The following is a 14,906-nucleotide window of genomic DNA, read 5'->3' as shown; positions in this document are numbered from 1 at the left end:
CCACATTTTCTTTATCCATTTGTTAATTGAAGGGCATCTTGGTTGGTTCCACAATCTAGCTATTGTGAATTGAGCTGCTGTGAACATTGATGTGGCTGCATCACTGTAGTATGCTGATTTTAAGTCCTTTGGGTATAAACCGAGGAGTGGGATAGCTGGGTCAAATAATGGGTCCAGTCCAAGTTTTCTGAGGAATCTCATTACTGCTTTGCAGAGTGGCTGCACCAATTTGCAACTCCACCAGTAATGTATGAGTTCTGAATATTTTTGATCCAAGTTAATTAAATCTGCAGATGTCAAAGCCACAGATATAGAGGGCCAACTGTATATTTAAATGAAAAACATTTAATTAAGTGCTCATAAAATGCTCCGTTCTCACTATAACCCCATGAGGTAGATATTATTGTTTCCAATTTTGACCTCCTTTACCTATGTGGGCTTCCTCATAAGGACAGCATTTGAGCAAAAGATTACATGGCTGAAAAAACTGAAGGGTCTCTGTGCTCCATGTCAGGCTACTTTCCTTTCATGTTGCCTTAGCTCAGAGGATATGAACTTATTGAGTAATTGCTCTCTAACTTTGAACTGAGACAGATAGATTCTGCCCTGACTTAGGTTTACTTTTTTCCTTTACTTCTGTCATTGCAGGTGGACTAACTCAGGACCTGAAAGCTGCCTCAAGCTGTTTTTTGATGGCATGTGAGAAACCTGGAAAGAAGTCTGTGGAAGCATGTCACAATGTTGGTCTCCTGGCACATGATGGACAGGTCAATGAGGATGGCCAGCCTGACCTGGGCAAGGCCAGGGACTACTACACAAGGGCCTGTGATGGCAGCTATGCCTCCAGCTGCTTCAATCTTAGTGCCATGTTCCTTCAGGGTGCCCCTGGCTTTCCCAAGGACATGGGCCTGGCATGTAAATACTCCATGAAAGCCTGTGACCTGGGCCATGTTTGGGCCTGTGCCAATGCTAGCCGCATGTATAGAATGGGGGATGGTGTTGATAAGGATGAGGCCAAGGCAGAGATGCTAAAAAATCGCGCCCGACAGCTGCACAAAGAGCAGCAGAAAAGTGTGCAGCCGTTAACATTTGGGTAACGTGTCACACTCTCTCTCCCAGGCAACAAACAGCTTGAGGCTGGCACCTTCTATTTCTGAGACCTGATGCAGCCCTTAAAGGTCAACCTGCTGGGGCAGGAAAACTTGTGACTTAATATCGTAGCTCTGGTTACATAAATCCATTTGCTCCAGAGTGTCATGTGGATGTGGCCCGTAGTGAGTGTGTTCTGTCAGTAATCTTTTATGTGGCTATATTCTGTGAAGATTCCCACATTTATGGGATCTTAATATTCAGTCTTTTGGAGCTCTGTGAAAAATGGGCACAAACTCGGGAGCCATAAAGATTTGTGTGAGGGATTAGAGGGCCGAATACCAGGAAGGTGAAAATTAGCAGCCAAGGCATGAAGAATCAGCTGTCATGACCACCACCACCACCATCATCCTTATTTTAGTTGGGTGGGCCTTGAAAATCAGAGTGTTTTGATTTATATAATGGAGGTCTTAAGGAGCTAAGAACACTTAAGTAGTCACGACTGCCACCCTCTGACTTATGTAATCATTGGTGTGGGCTTCCTTTTTGCCTTTAGATTCAGCTCTTTCAAGAAATTAATATAGATCAGGAAAGCCATGCAACATGAAGATTAAAGGCTTGTGTTGCTAAGATGAAACGGAAACCTGCCTTCCCATAGAGGAGACATTCACAACATCCCAGGGCACTCACCTAGCATTGCTCCATGCCAAGGGCATACCTAGAGCAGTTCCAGCTAGGAATTCGTAAGCAAAGACTTTGTGACATATTTTGCCTACTGATACTGAGCCTTTTTAACTGTTTCTGTGAATAAACTATTTTGATTGATTTTTACTTTGTATTATTAGTGTTCTTTCTGGATTCCAGGTAGGGAGGGTTGAGTGTTTTTCATGGAATTGTGCCTTTTAAGAACATGTGCTTTTTCTATTATCTCTCTACCTTGTCACCAGGGGGCGAACTTGTCATTTTCCTGCTGATTTCAGGATCATTATATGTCACCACCTACTGTTTTTGGCTTCCAGTTTTGCAGCTGTAAGTGCAACCACCAGAGTTCTCAAGCTGATGGAAGAGAGGGACTTTCCAAGTTTTAAAAGGCATTAAGTTCGTTTTTTAAATGTAAAGTAGTTTTTCCTATGCTTAAAGTAAATTCTAGGCCAACAAGCATGTGGAAAGATGCTTAACATTACTAATCATGTGGGAATTGCAAATCAAAACCACAGTGAAATCTTAAAACTCATCTGTAAGAAAACAACTTGAGGAGCTGGGGTTGTAGCTCAGCAGCAGAATGCTTGCCTGGCATGCCTGAGGCACTAGGTTCCATCCTCAGCATCACATGTAAATAAATAAAGGTCCATCAACAACTAAAAAAATATTTAAAAAAGAAAAAGAAAACAATTTGATTAAAAAATGGGCCAAAGACTTAATAGCTCACCTGAGAAGATATGCAGATAGAAGATAAGCATATGAATAGATGTTCTATATAACATGTCATCAGGAGAATGCAAATCATAACAACAATGAAGCCTGGCAGGGTGGTGCATGCCTGAAATCCCAGCGGCTTGGGAGGCTGATAAAGGAGGATCGCAAGTTTGAGGCCAGTCTCAGCAACTTAATGAGACCCTGAAAAAATAAAAAGGGACTGGGGATGTGGCTCAGTGGTAAAGTACCCCTGGGTTCAATTCCTAGTTACCTCCAAAACAAAAAACAAAAAAATGAATCCACTGTACAATTATTAGGATGACCAAAATCCAGAACACTAACATTAAATGCTGGTTATGATATGGAGCAACAGGAACTCTAATCCATTGCTGTTGGGAATACAAGATAATATAGCCACTGTGTATGTTTCTCATCAAACTAAACATACAATGTATTGGGTATTCCCAAAGGAATTGAAAACATCCATACAAAAGCCAGTATGTTGATGTCTATAGCAGTTTTATTTATTGTTATGGTTTGGATATGAAATGTTCCCCCAAAGTTTCGTGGGTTGAAGGTTTGATCCACAATGCAGCAATGTGAAGAGGGAAGGCTGTGGTAAGTGAGGGCATCCTGAGAGCTGTGTTCTCATGAATGGATTAATCCATTGGTGATTCATAATTGAATGGACTACTGGGAGGTGGTAGATATTGTAGGGAGGCCTAACTGGAGGAAGGATGTCACTGACAGGCATGTTCTGAAAAGGCTTTTCTTATACCTGGCCTTTTCCTATCTCTGCTCCTGGGTGGCGTGAGGTGATCCAGCTTTCCTTCACCAGGCCCTACCACTATAAAATTCTGCCTTCCTTGCCTTACCCCAAGTGATGGAGTCAACTGACCATGAGCTGAAACCATGAGTCAAAGTAAACCTTTCCTTCATTTAGTTGAATTTTTTCAGGTATTTTACCACGATAATGGAAAACTAACACATAATTGCCAAAACTTGGAAGCAACCCAGATATCCTTCAACAGAAGAAAGGATAAGCCATGGTATGTCCATGCAGTAGAATAGTATTCAATGATAAAAGGAAATTAGCAATTCATTAAAATATATATATATATATATATATATATATATTACTAAATGATATAAACCAACTCCAAAAGGTTACATTCTACATGATCTCTACTACGTGACACTGATTATCCATTCTGGAAAAGGCAACACTGGAGACAAAAAGATTCAGGGATCAGGGACTGGGAATATGGTTTAGTGGTAGAACATTTGCCTAGCATTCATGAGTACCTAAATTCAATCCCCAGGACTGGGGGTAGAGGAGATCAGGGCTAGGTGGGAGAAAAGGATGAATAGTCAGAGGACAAGACTTAGAGTAATGAAACTGTGTATGGTACTCTAATGGCAGACATACATCATAATATGTTTGTCTAAACTCCTAAAATGTATAACACCATGAGTAAACCCTAATGGAAACTATGGACTTTGCATTATAGTGATGTGTCAGTAGAGGCTCATCAATTATAAAAAATGTTCCATTCTGATGGGAGATAGTGATAATGAGAAGGCTATTAATTTGTAGAGGTAGATTTTCCATATGTGGGCAATCTGCCTTCTCAATTTTGCCATGAACCTAAAATTGATCTTAAAAGAAAAATCTATTCAAAACAACACAGTGAGATTGCCTCACACCATTAGGACGGCTACTATTAAAATAAGCATTGTCAAAGATGTGCACTGTTGATGGAAATGTAAAATAGTGCAGCTGTTGTGGAAAGCAATGGAATGCTTCTGCAAAATATTAGAATTTCTATATGATCTAGTTATTCCACTTGTGAGTACACATCCACAAGAATTGAAAGAGGAGTCTTCAAAATGCATTTTTACACCCATGTTTTAGCAGCATTAAAATACACAAAAGCCAAAAGGTGGAAGCAACTCAAATGCCTATCAATATATTAATGAATGAATAAGATGTATGTGCAGCCATAAAAGGAAGGAAATTCTGAAACATAGTACAACATGAATGAACTTTGAGGATATTAAGTGAAATAGCCCAGCCACAAAAATCCAAATGCTGCATATGAAGTATCTAAACTTGTAAGAGGCATGTAAACTCACAGTAGAATGATGCTTGCCAGGGTCTGGGGTGAGGTGAGGTGTCTAGGGAGTTGTTAAATGAGTATAGAGTTTCAAATTCAAAAGATGAAAAAGTTCTGGAGATTGCTAAACAATGTGAATATAATTAAAACTACTGAACTATACATTTAACATTGGTTAAGATAGCAAATTTCATGTGTACTTTACTACTACAATTATTAAATCCATGATTTTAAAAGCAAAGTTTGAAGTTTTTTATGATAAAGTAGTATACTCTTTCTTGGCAGGCATGTTGGCACACACCTGTAATCCCAGCAACTCTGGAGGCTGAGGCAGGAGGATCGAAAGTAAGACCCTGTCCCAAAATGAAAAAAAAAAAAAAAAAAGAGGGCTAGGAATTTGATTCAGTGGTTAAGTGCCCCTGGGTTCAATTCCAGTACTAAAAAAAAATTTTTTTTAATAAATAAAATAGTATACTCTCATGAAACAAAATTTGGAACACATAGCAGAAGAAACCATTATCCTTCATTTCTCCACCTACAGGCGTTCTTATAACAAAACAATGTTAATTTTTAAAAATACTCAAAGCATTTCAATTAAGTAATGGGTTTATGATTTTTTTTTTTGAAACCCAAAGAATTCTTTTATTTTTTAAATTTTGATTCATTGTACACAAATGGGGTACAACTATCGTTTCTCTGGTTGTACACGAAGAATTCTTAAATGATTCTGTTTGGGGGAGATTAACTCATAGGCATTAGCAGAAGCAGGGTTGTGCATATCCCACTGGGCAGCACTGGGAGATAACCTTTTGGCAAAGCAGTTTACAGTTGCCTCACTCAGTAGACACATGAGAGACATTCCACTTGGGGTTCAGGTCCACGGTGGCTGCCACAATGTGGCTGCTAGAGGATCCTTTCCCAGGTTCAGAAACTGAGGCTGAGACTGCACCATTTACAGAAATTTCATCACAAAGATCCTTAAGTGCAATACTTTAAGATGATGGGTTTCACATGACTTTCTTCTAAGTCCTTAGCCAATACCTTCGATAGTTCAACTTAACTTCTGAACAGCGCATGAGGTAGATGTGACCAGACATTACACCATCTCTGCTTTCTCTTTCCTGGTAACCACCCAGACCTGCTTGCATCCATCTTTACTCATTTTGGGGTTCCATCCGTTACTTTTAAACTGCCATCTGCAGCTCTGCTTCTCATCTCTGCAAATGCCAGAAAGCCCATCAGCTAAAGCCCGGGGCTGCTCAACAGCCTTCCAGCGGGGTTTATGTACTTGATTGTTGGGTGGCAGATGTGCTGAATCATTTTTGTTAATGGGTGAGTTCCTGCCTGGGACCTTTAGTACCTGGCTTGCTAAGTCACATACAGAAATGGGACTGGGAACGGTGGAGTGAACATTAAGTGTTAAAATGTTAGGTTTCATGAAAATTACTCAAATGCAAAGAACAATTATTTACTGTCCAGAGAGATCCAGGGCCATTTCATACTAGGCCGCTGTAGAAGGCACTAGGTTGATAAGTGACAGTATGGACGAGTTTCTCACTTTTGTGCAGCCTTTGAAACAAGGTTTAAAAATGGGTTGCAGACTCTGGGCACAGCAAGCAGTATCATTACTGTGCCTTCTGGCCAGCAGGCATTTGAATCATCATTAGTGACTATTTCTTGCATGTTCTCTCCATGCCAGGCTTGGGCTAAATATAGGAAATTAAGAGAGGACCTGATGGTGTAATGGGGAAGAAGATTTGTAATTGAGTAATGATTTGTCTTCTCCTTAAAATCTGATAGTACAGTGTTCAATGCCATGAAAGAGGGCAGCAAGAGCCTCTCTCCTCCCTTTCTAGGGACTCTTGTTCCCTTGGGGCTTGGGTTTTATCTTGTAGGTGATTCAGTTTTGAGCAGGAGAATGGAATGATCGCATCTGGAAATCAGGAAAATCATCCTGGTGCAGAAAATGAATTGGAAGGGGAACGACTAGAGAGAGGCAGGGAGGTTGCTACGAAAGGTCAAGGTGAGACATGTTGGGCCCAAGCCAAGGAGTGTCAGGCATGGAGAGGGGAAGAGGTGAGAGATTGAGGCAGATGAATTAGCAAAATTTATTCATGTGGATGTGGGAGAAGAGTAGAATCAAGCATGAGGTTAAAAAAACAAAACCGAGAAAACCATCCATTGTATTAGCAACTGGGTAGATAGTGGGAACTATTCATATTGACTGGAGCTTGCAGAAAGGGGATGGGCACCAAAAACTTGTTGAGCTGTTTGGTGATTTTTTTTTTCTAATTTAGAAATAAATTGCATTTTATTTGTTTTATGAAATTGCTTATAATTTTGTGAAGAGTAGCATGGCAGAAGGAAAATACCTAGACTTTGACTCCTACCAATGTGTAGAATTCTGGATTAGTCAAAGGCAAGTTGAGATGTGTCTTTAGGCACCTGACCAAGAATGAAAAAAATATGAATTAATAGTAATTTTTTTTGGTACCAACGATTGAACCCAGGTGTGCTTAACCACTGAGCCACATCCCCAGCCCTTTTTATTTTTGTATTTGAGACAGGGTCTCTCTAAGATACTGAAGCTGGCTTTGAACTTGTGATCCTTCTGCCTCCAGCCTCCAGAGTTGCTGGGTGTATGGGTGTATGCCACCATGTCTGGCATGATAATTCTTATATTTTTTAAAAAGATCAACCAGTCACTTTGGGGGGATAATTGAACTGTTTTTTTTGCTTCCTAGCATCTATTTTGCAGTTTAAGTCTCTTTTATTTTGAATTCTACATTAGGGTTAGGTGTTCCAAACACTCCAGTTCTTAGGTCTAAATGTGTTACCATCTCAGTGAATTTTTGTGCTTTCTTTTAGAAGAATCACATAAAGGCACAAGAAGAAGACTCTTATTTCTTATGCTTGAGCACAAGGGAGACAGCATGTGGGGACAGAAATCCCAGGTCAACTCAAAGAATAAAGGTGTGCAGATTTTATGGTGTCTGTTGGGCAGGCAGGGATCCAGTCTTTGATGCCGTCATGTGTAGCGTTATAGTTGGGCCTGTGCTGCTCTTCATCATACCTCTTCATGTGACACATCTCATTACCACCTTAAGTCTTCACCTTGGGCTGTGCTTGCTACTATGTTAATAAAGGTAACTGCAAGTTACTTTTGTGACTATTCTACCTATGTGTTTGCACTTCATCTGGGAGAGTCCGTAAAGTTATTTTCAGAACAGGGCACAGGCTATTGTCCTGTCTCATTGGGTTTGACCTTAGTAACCTTGTCTTTCTGGTTCTGGCTTCTTGACCATATACTCTCAGAAAGCTGAACTGACTTTCCAAACTACTGTCTCCTAGTGTGTTATCCTAATTCCACAGCCTTGAAGATGGGTCCACTTCTTTTTCCCCTAATTTTCTGGTGTGTCTGTTAACCCTATGTCCTTAACAGCTAGCTTGGTGGCATAGCTTCATTCCCCCTGAGAGACTTCACTACCTCACTCTTAAGGGTTTCTTGTTTTTCATGGGTGTCCCTGACCATCTCATAAAGGTCATAACCTGGATTCTAATATTTTTGCATTTTATTGGCAGTGTAGCCTTGGGTTACTTGCTAAACCTTTGGTGTTTGGGTTTTGTCACCTCTCAGATGGGGATAACAAAGCCTTCTAACAGATTGTTAGGAGGATTAACTAGTAGGTCTTACCATAGAATGATAGACATTTATGGAACCAGATTTTACAGTTAGATAATTGTTTTCTCATGACATATTGTTAGTTTGTGAGGGAGTCCAGTTGTTAAAACAGGCTGCCTTTGCGGCCATTCTTTTAATATCTGGGGAGCTAATAGGTGACTCTCTACGGGTGTTGATGGCACAAACAGCTGCAGAAAGCAGGCCTCCAGCAGGGGCGGTGGGACTGCTCCTACCTTCTCCTTTTTCTGCTGCTTGAGTGCAGAGTCACTGAGAAGACTTGCACCTGCCCAAGGGCCAGCATGGAAACTATTCCCAGCTGGTGCTCCTCCCCAGGCTTGAGGAATGGTGATTGTATTACATTTTATAAATCCGGCCTCCCCACTGTCTAAAAGGGAAAGGCCAAAATTCTTTGTCCAACATATAAGTCTCCCCACCCTCCTGATCTAATCCCTGCCTCCATATTTAGCTCCATTTTGTTCCTAACTTGGGCTTCTGCATCAGAGAACTGCTTACAGTCTCTGAACTACCCCCCCGCCCAACAACAAAAAGATCCTTAACACATACACACACACAAATGATAATTATGGTGGTGGTGGATGTGTTGACTATGGTAATCAGTACATAATGTATGCATGTATCAAATCACATTGTGCACCTTGAATATATACACTTTTTGTGTTTCTTGAATATATACACTTTCTATTCATCAATTAAATATTAAAAAGAAAAAAAGTTAACACCAAAAACACAGTCTTTCTACTGACACACTTGGGCCAGTGCTTCCCCTGTCCCTTTGGTACCAGGGATTGAACTCAGGGGCACTCGACCACTGAGCCACATCTCCAGCTCTATTTTGTGTTTTATTTAGAGACAGGGTCTCACTGAGTTGCTTAGCACCTCACTTTTGCTGAGGCTGGCTTTGAACTCATGATCCTTCTGCCTCAGCCTCCTGAGCCACTGGGATTACAGGCGTGCTCCACCACGCCCAGTTGGGCCAGTGCTCTTTCCCCTTCCCCTTCAACTTTTACAACTTTGCATCCTTCAGGTTGTGACAGAGGATTTCTCTCTCCCATTGTACCTGCAGCCTCCATCCATCACAGCGCTAATTACCCTGTGCTAGTCTCTGTGCAGTAATGTTCTCTGCTTCTCCTGAGACTGTGAGTTCCTGACAACTCAGTGGAAGCTTAGTGGAATCCACCTCCACCTTTAGTGTCCAGAGGGCAGCAGGGCACATCCCAGGTCATCAGTGACTGCTTGCTGATAAACAGCATGAGAAGGCACCTTACCAGCTTCCAAACCACCCCAAAGCAAATCAGACCCAGGCTCCTCTTCACATCTAAGGACCAACCCCCACCCCGCCTCATCCCCTGGTGTAGTCCACAGGACTTTCTCTGAAACTCCTTTACAAGAAAAACTCCTGTCTATGTGGAGCTGGCGTGGCTTAAGCACATAACAGATCAGTACTTTTTTCTTAGATTCTGTTATTTAAACAAAGAAGGTTTTGCAATAATGAAAGGAAAGGATGCAACACTGCCACCCTGGCATCCTAAGGCATATGGTCAATGACTTAATGCCAATAAACCAATATTAATATCCTTATGGCTAAAGAATCACAAGTCCCGGTAAGCCACATTTTTCTTGGAATAGTAAGAATATTTCTTGGAATATTAAGAATAATTAGTGGTCTTCACTCATTATAACTACTTGTTATGTTTGTCTTTGGAATTCTTCTAAGATTTCTTGTCCCCTGTGGCAGTGGATAACTTAATCTTCTGAACACCTGCTTAAGAGAGAGATTCTTGGATCTACCCAAACCTATTAAATGAAAACCTGGATTTTAAATCAGCAAGCCCCAGGAGATTCTTATACATACTAAGGTGGGCAACACATTCAGGTCGTATAATGCCCCTGCTCCTCAGCTTGGCACCATGTCCTCTCTGCCATCTGGGCTCCATAGCTTCAGCTTTTTCCACAGCAATTCTACTAAAGCATCCTCTTTCTTAGCTCCCTTAGCACAAGACTGGCCAACTCCTAATAGTCCTTCAAAACCCAGCCCCGTTGTCACCTCCTCTAGGAAATCCTTCTTGACCCCCGCCCCCCCCATGGTCTGTGGTGCTCAGATAGTCCTCGTGCTTCTCAGTTCTTTTCACATGATTTGGGACAGGCCATAAATGCCTCAAGAGTATAAGATTATGCCTGACTCATTTCTTTTCCCATTAAAGATGAGAAACATAATTAATCCTTATTGAAGGAAAGAGACAGGAAGGAAAACTCTAGGGTACAAACCGTATCTTCCATTAGATCCAGTAATCATTGAAAAGGTAGCATTTTAGAGAAGGATCTGGATTTAAATCATTTCTAGGCCCCATATAAATGTATTATGTTACCTCTCTGAGCCTCATCTTCCTTGACTTTAAAGTAGGGATAATAATTTGCAGGGCTAATGTAAGAGTTAAAGGATTAAGTGAGATAAAGTAAGTGAGGTGTCTGTCTATGCCTGGAACATTCTAACTGGGTAATAAATCACTGAAGAACTATCTTCTGGAAGTGGAACTAGGCTCAGGCTTGTTTTGTACAGCTCCAGAAAACAGAACTCAACCCAGTGGACAGAAGCTACCAGGAGACAGACCTGTTCATAGAGGTCTGCATAGAAGGGAGAACTTTCTACTTAGCAGAATGGGAGGCCTTGGGAGAGGTGAACTTCCTATCATGGGGATATAGCTGAGGTAGATGCTCACCTTCAGGGCTGATGCAGAGAGGATGATGCTATGTGATATTTTAGAGCAGTGGGTATGGAAAATGTGAAACATGGATGCCAGATAAGTCACTTCCATTCAGCATCTTTACTATTTATCTTTTTCTTCCTGCAACAAAGTACCTGAGGCAGCTAACCTTATAAGATGAGAGGTTTGTTTAGGTCCCAGTTCTGGAGGTTCAGTGTAAATAGCACACAGCATGCTCTGTGGTGAGGGCCATGGGTTAGCTGTATTGCCTTATGGCACAGTTAGCAATGGCAGGAGTGTCAGGGAGCAAGCAAGGGATCTCAAAACAGGAGCAGAGAAAGGATGGGAGGGGCTGTCTTGCTCCTTCTATAACAACAGTCTCCTGAGAATTACCAAGGGATTGCACAAGAACTGCCTCATCTCCCAGTCACCTAAGGATCTCCCACTAGCCTCACCCTTCTTTTTTTTTAATAATTTTTTTTAGTTGTAGATAGACATAATACCTTTATTTAATTAGATTAATTAATTAATTAATTAATTATTTTAAGTGGTGCTGAGGATTGAACCCAGTGCCTCACACATGCTAGGCGAGCGCTTTACCTCTGAGCCACAATCCCAGTCCCTAGGCCTCATCTCTTAAGGGTTCCACTACATCCCCATAGCACCACCCTGGGGACCAAACCTTTAACATATGAACCCCTGGAGGGCACACAGTTAAACCGTATCCAGACCTTAGCAGCGCCCTCCGTGATTTGTTATTCCTTCAATCAATACTGAGAACCTCCCCTTGGCTGCACTCCCGCTGGACACTGAGGACACAGAACTGAATCTGGCAAAGTCCCTGTCATTTAGGAGCTCATAGTCTAAATAGTGAGGGTTTATTGAGCAACTATTAGGTGCCAGCTGGTCCAGTTCTCTTAGCAACCCTCTAAGGAAGCTTTCATTCTCACAACTTTTCAGACAAAGAAACTGAGGCACAGCTAGAAAAGTGGCAGGCAGAAAGACACACAGATTAAATGAGTATTACAGCTGGGATTAGAACTTAGTCCTGCCTGACTCCTAAACCTTCTGCCTCACATCCAGATGTTGGGTATCTCAGGAGATACCCAAACAGTACTCAAGGCTCTTCTGAACACCAACTAGATGCTGATAAACATAAGTCGAGAGGCTAAGATCAGCTGCAGGAGGACATGGTCTCTCTGTAGAACTCTGCCCCAGAGTTCTCTCTAGCCTGGGCCATGTGGAGGGCCCAGGAGAACATGCTGAGGTCAGGCCTCACCACTCACATGACCAATCAAGCTCCCTGGGTCAGGGCTCCCAGAAGGGAACTTGAAACCTGGCTGTGTTCCATTAGTTCCAAGAATAGCAGCTGACCCTTCTCCCTCTCTAGCTGGTGACCTCCGATCAGGTTCCAGGAGGCCCCAGTGGACTCCAGACATCAGTGGCAGCAAGCTTTGACCTTGAAGCTGCTCTGGGGTGGGGTAATAACAGCAGCATTTATTCATTTTCCCACTATGTACAGGGCATTTCCTAGAGGCAAGGATATCCTATAAAGGAGGTTTAGGAAATATGGAGCCCATTTTGCAGATGAGGAAATTGGGGCTCAGAGATAGAATTTTTCCAAAGTCACAGTAAGTATGTGGCAGAGTTAGATTTGTGCTGAGGTTGCCTCTGTCGGTGATCAGATTCTGTTTGGAGAGAAGAGTACTCTCAGGACTTCTGAAGAATCCTGGGCAGAGGAGACAAATTCCATCAGGTTCCAGAGTATGGCCCAGGCTCTTAGAAACACAAGATTTTAGAGGAATACAGACTCTGGAGAGCATTCTTTTCCTTTTGAACCTGTCTACTTCAACTGGAAAATCGGACTCACATCCACACAGCAGATTATAAACATAATTGGAGAATTTGGGGCCGGGCAGATGCGGATTAGAATGCTGCCTCTGGCATTTCCTGCCTAGGAGACCTTGGACAAGTCACACCACTGCTTTTCTGAGTCTGTTTCCTCATTCATTTATTCTACAAATAGCTTCTGAATATCTATTATTTGCCAGGCATTGTCCTAGCAGATGGGGCTCTGTCCATCATAAAAGCAGACAAAAATCACTACCCTTGTCAAGTTGATGTTCTAGAACTCTGAAAAATGCTACATTGTATAATCAGAAGGATAAAATGGAAGTAACTAATAATGTAAATAATAAGTGCTCAGTTTAATTATATGATTATTATGATGTGAACATACCTGATCGGTGCTTGTCAAAAAAATCTTTATTTATTTATTTCAGTGCTGTGGATTGAACCCACAGTCTCATGTATGCTACGAGAACTACACCCCCACACCAAAGAACATTTGATTTTTTTTTTTTTTTTTTTTTTTGTGGTGCTGGGGATTGAACCCAGAGCCTTGTGCATGCCAGGCAAACACTCTACACTGAGCTATAAGAACATTTAATTTTAGTGATATTAATTCAACCATTTCATTTAGCAGACAAGGGAACTAAATCCAGAGAAGGCATAACATTCACCTCCAGTTGCCCAGGAATGCAATGAAACATTTTTAATTCTTAGTCCAGTGTATGTACCAGTAATTCACTAAACCCAGATGGCTGTCTCTGAAAAAAGGAGATGGGGAGGAAGGTGGGCAGACTGAATCCTATAGCCAGTGAGGTTCAAAGTAGGCTTATAGCTAATTGCTGGATTCCAGAGCCCAAGGAGGCTTTAACTCTCTTGGTGTTAAATGCTTCCTGTGTTTTCTCAGGTGTGCCAAGAACTTCCCAGACTCAGCCTCCACATGGACATATGGTGGGGTGGGCTTCGGGTGTGGTGACGAAGAATGGAAGGTACAAGATGCTGCTCAGGGTCAGCTTCAAGGGCATGTGACCTGTGCATTTGCACTGGGCAGGTGTCTGGCTTTATGCTCTGCTGTTGCTGTCTTGAAATTCTTCATAATTTTTTAACAAAGGCCTTATGTTTACATTTTGCCCTGGACTCTCTGAATTATATTGTTTATTTATATAGGTGCTGGGCTCTAGGGTCGGAGGCAGAAACTCCCAAACTGCAGGTCCTGGAATTTGTCAGTCTTGATGATCCTGCAGTCATTGGCTGAGTCACCAACAGACAGGAAGGAAGCCAGACCAAGTTTCACCAGACAGGTCTGTCCTGTAACTGGAAAGCTCTGAGATTGCATTGGGGCAGGGGAGAAGGTAGGCTCTAAAGAACTTCTGGGGTTAGAACTGGAACCCACAGAGGAGGGCCCTGATTTGAGGGGATTTTTCAGTTCAGTGTCAGGCTTTCCTAAGAAACAAAATATAACCATAATATAAAACATATACCTCAATAAACTGGTTAAAATGGGATCATATGAGCTGGGGTTGTGGCTCAGTGGTAGAGCACTTGCTTAGCATGTGTGAGGCACTGGGTTCGATCCTCAGCATCACATATAAATAAATAAATAAATAAATAAATAAATAAATAAATAAATAAGGTTATTGTGTCCATCTACAACTAAAAATATTTTTTTTTAAGTGTGATCATGTTATTGGCAGCTGATATAGACTGAGTACTTACCATGTGCCAGGACTGGCCTAAACACTTCATTGAAAACATGAATAACAGAGGATAACAGAGTGATTAGGAACATAGTCTCTGGAGTATACTGTCTGAGTTCAATCCTGGCTGCACTGCTAATTAGCTTTGTGACCTGGAGCAAGTTACTTGGCCTCTCTTTGCCTCACTCTCATCACCTGAAAAATGAGGGTAAAAATGATAACTACTTCTCTGAATTAAGTGATTAAGTGAGTTTATGTATTACCATATACAAATGTTAGTTACTTTATCTAATCTTCAGAACAATCCTATGTTGTGCATGCCAGGCAAACACTC

The 14,906-nt window shown here is 41.7% G+C and overlaps 1 protein-coding gene across 3 annotated transcripts in view; it reads left to right on the top strand.

The window, feature by feature from the left end:
• COA7 (cytochrome c oxidase assembly factor 7) overlaps nucleotides 1-14,456 on the top strand; it is a 36,228-nt gene extending 21,772 nt beyond the window's left edge. Inside the window, exons 3-4 of one of the 3 annotated variants that reach the window (XR_013764157.1) lie at nucleotides 649-2,118; nucleotides 13,783-14,456. Coding sequence is in view for 1 of the 3 variants with exons in the window: in XM_079142425.1 (XP_078998551.1) it covers nucleotides 649-1,097 (449 nt within the window). In the remaining 2 variants the exon portion in view is untranslated. Of the gene's footprint in view, nucleotides 1-648; nucleotides 2,763-7,490; nucleotides 8,871-13,782 lie in introns of those variants that run through there. The other 2 variants (XR_013764158.1, XM_079142425.1) reach the window with 2 other exon arrangements.
• The last annotated feature ends 450 nt before the right edge of the window (nucleotides 14,457-14,906 follow it).

The sequence above is a fragment of the Sciurus vulgaris genome (genome assembly GCF_902686455.1).
Source record: "Sciurus vulgaris genome assembly, chromosome: 1".
NCBI classification, from domain to species: Eukaryota; Metazoa; Chordata; class Mammalia; order Rodentia; family Sciuridae; genus Sciurus; species Sciurus vulgaris.
Note: the sequence above shows the minus strand (reverse complement) of the source record. Positions and strands in the feature narration are given on the sequence as shown.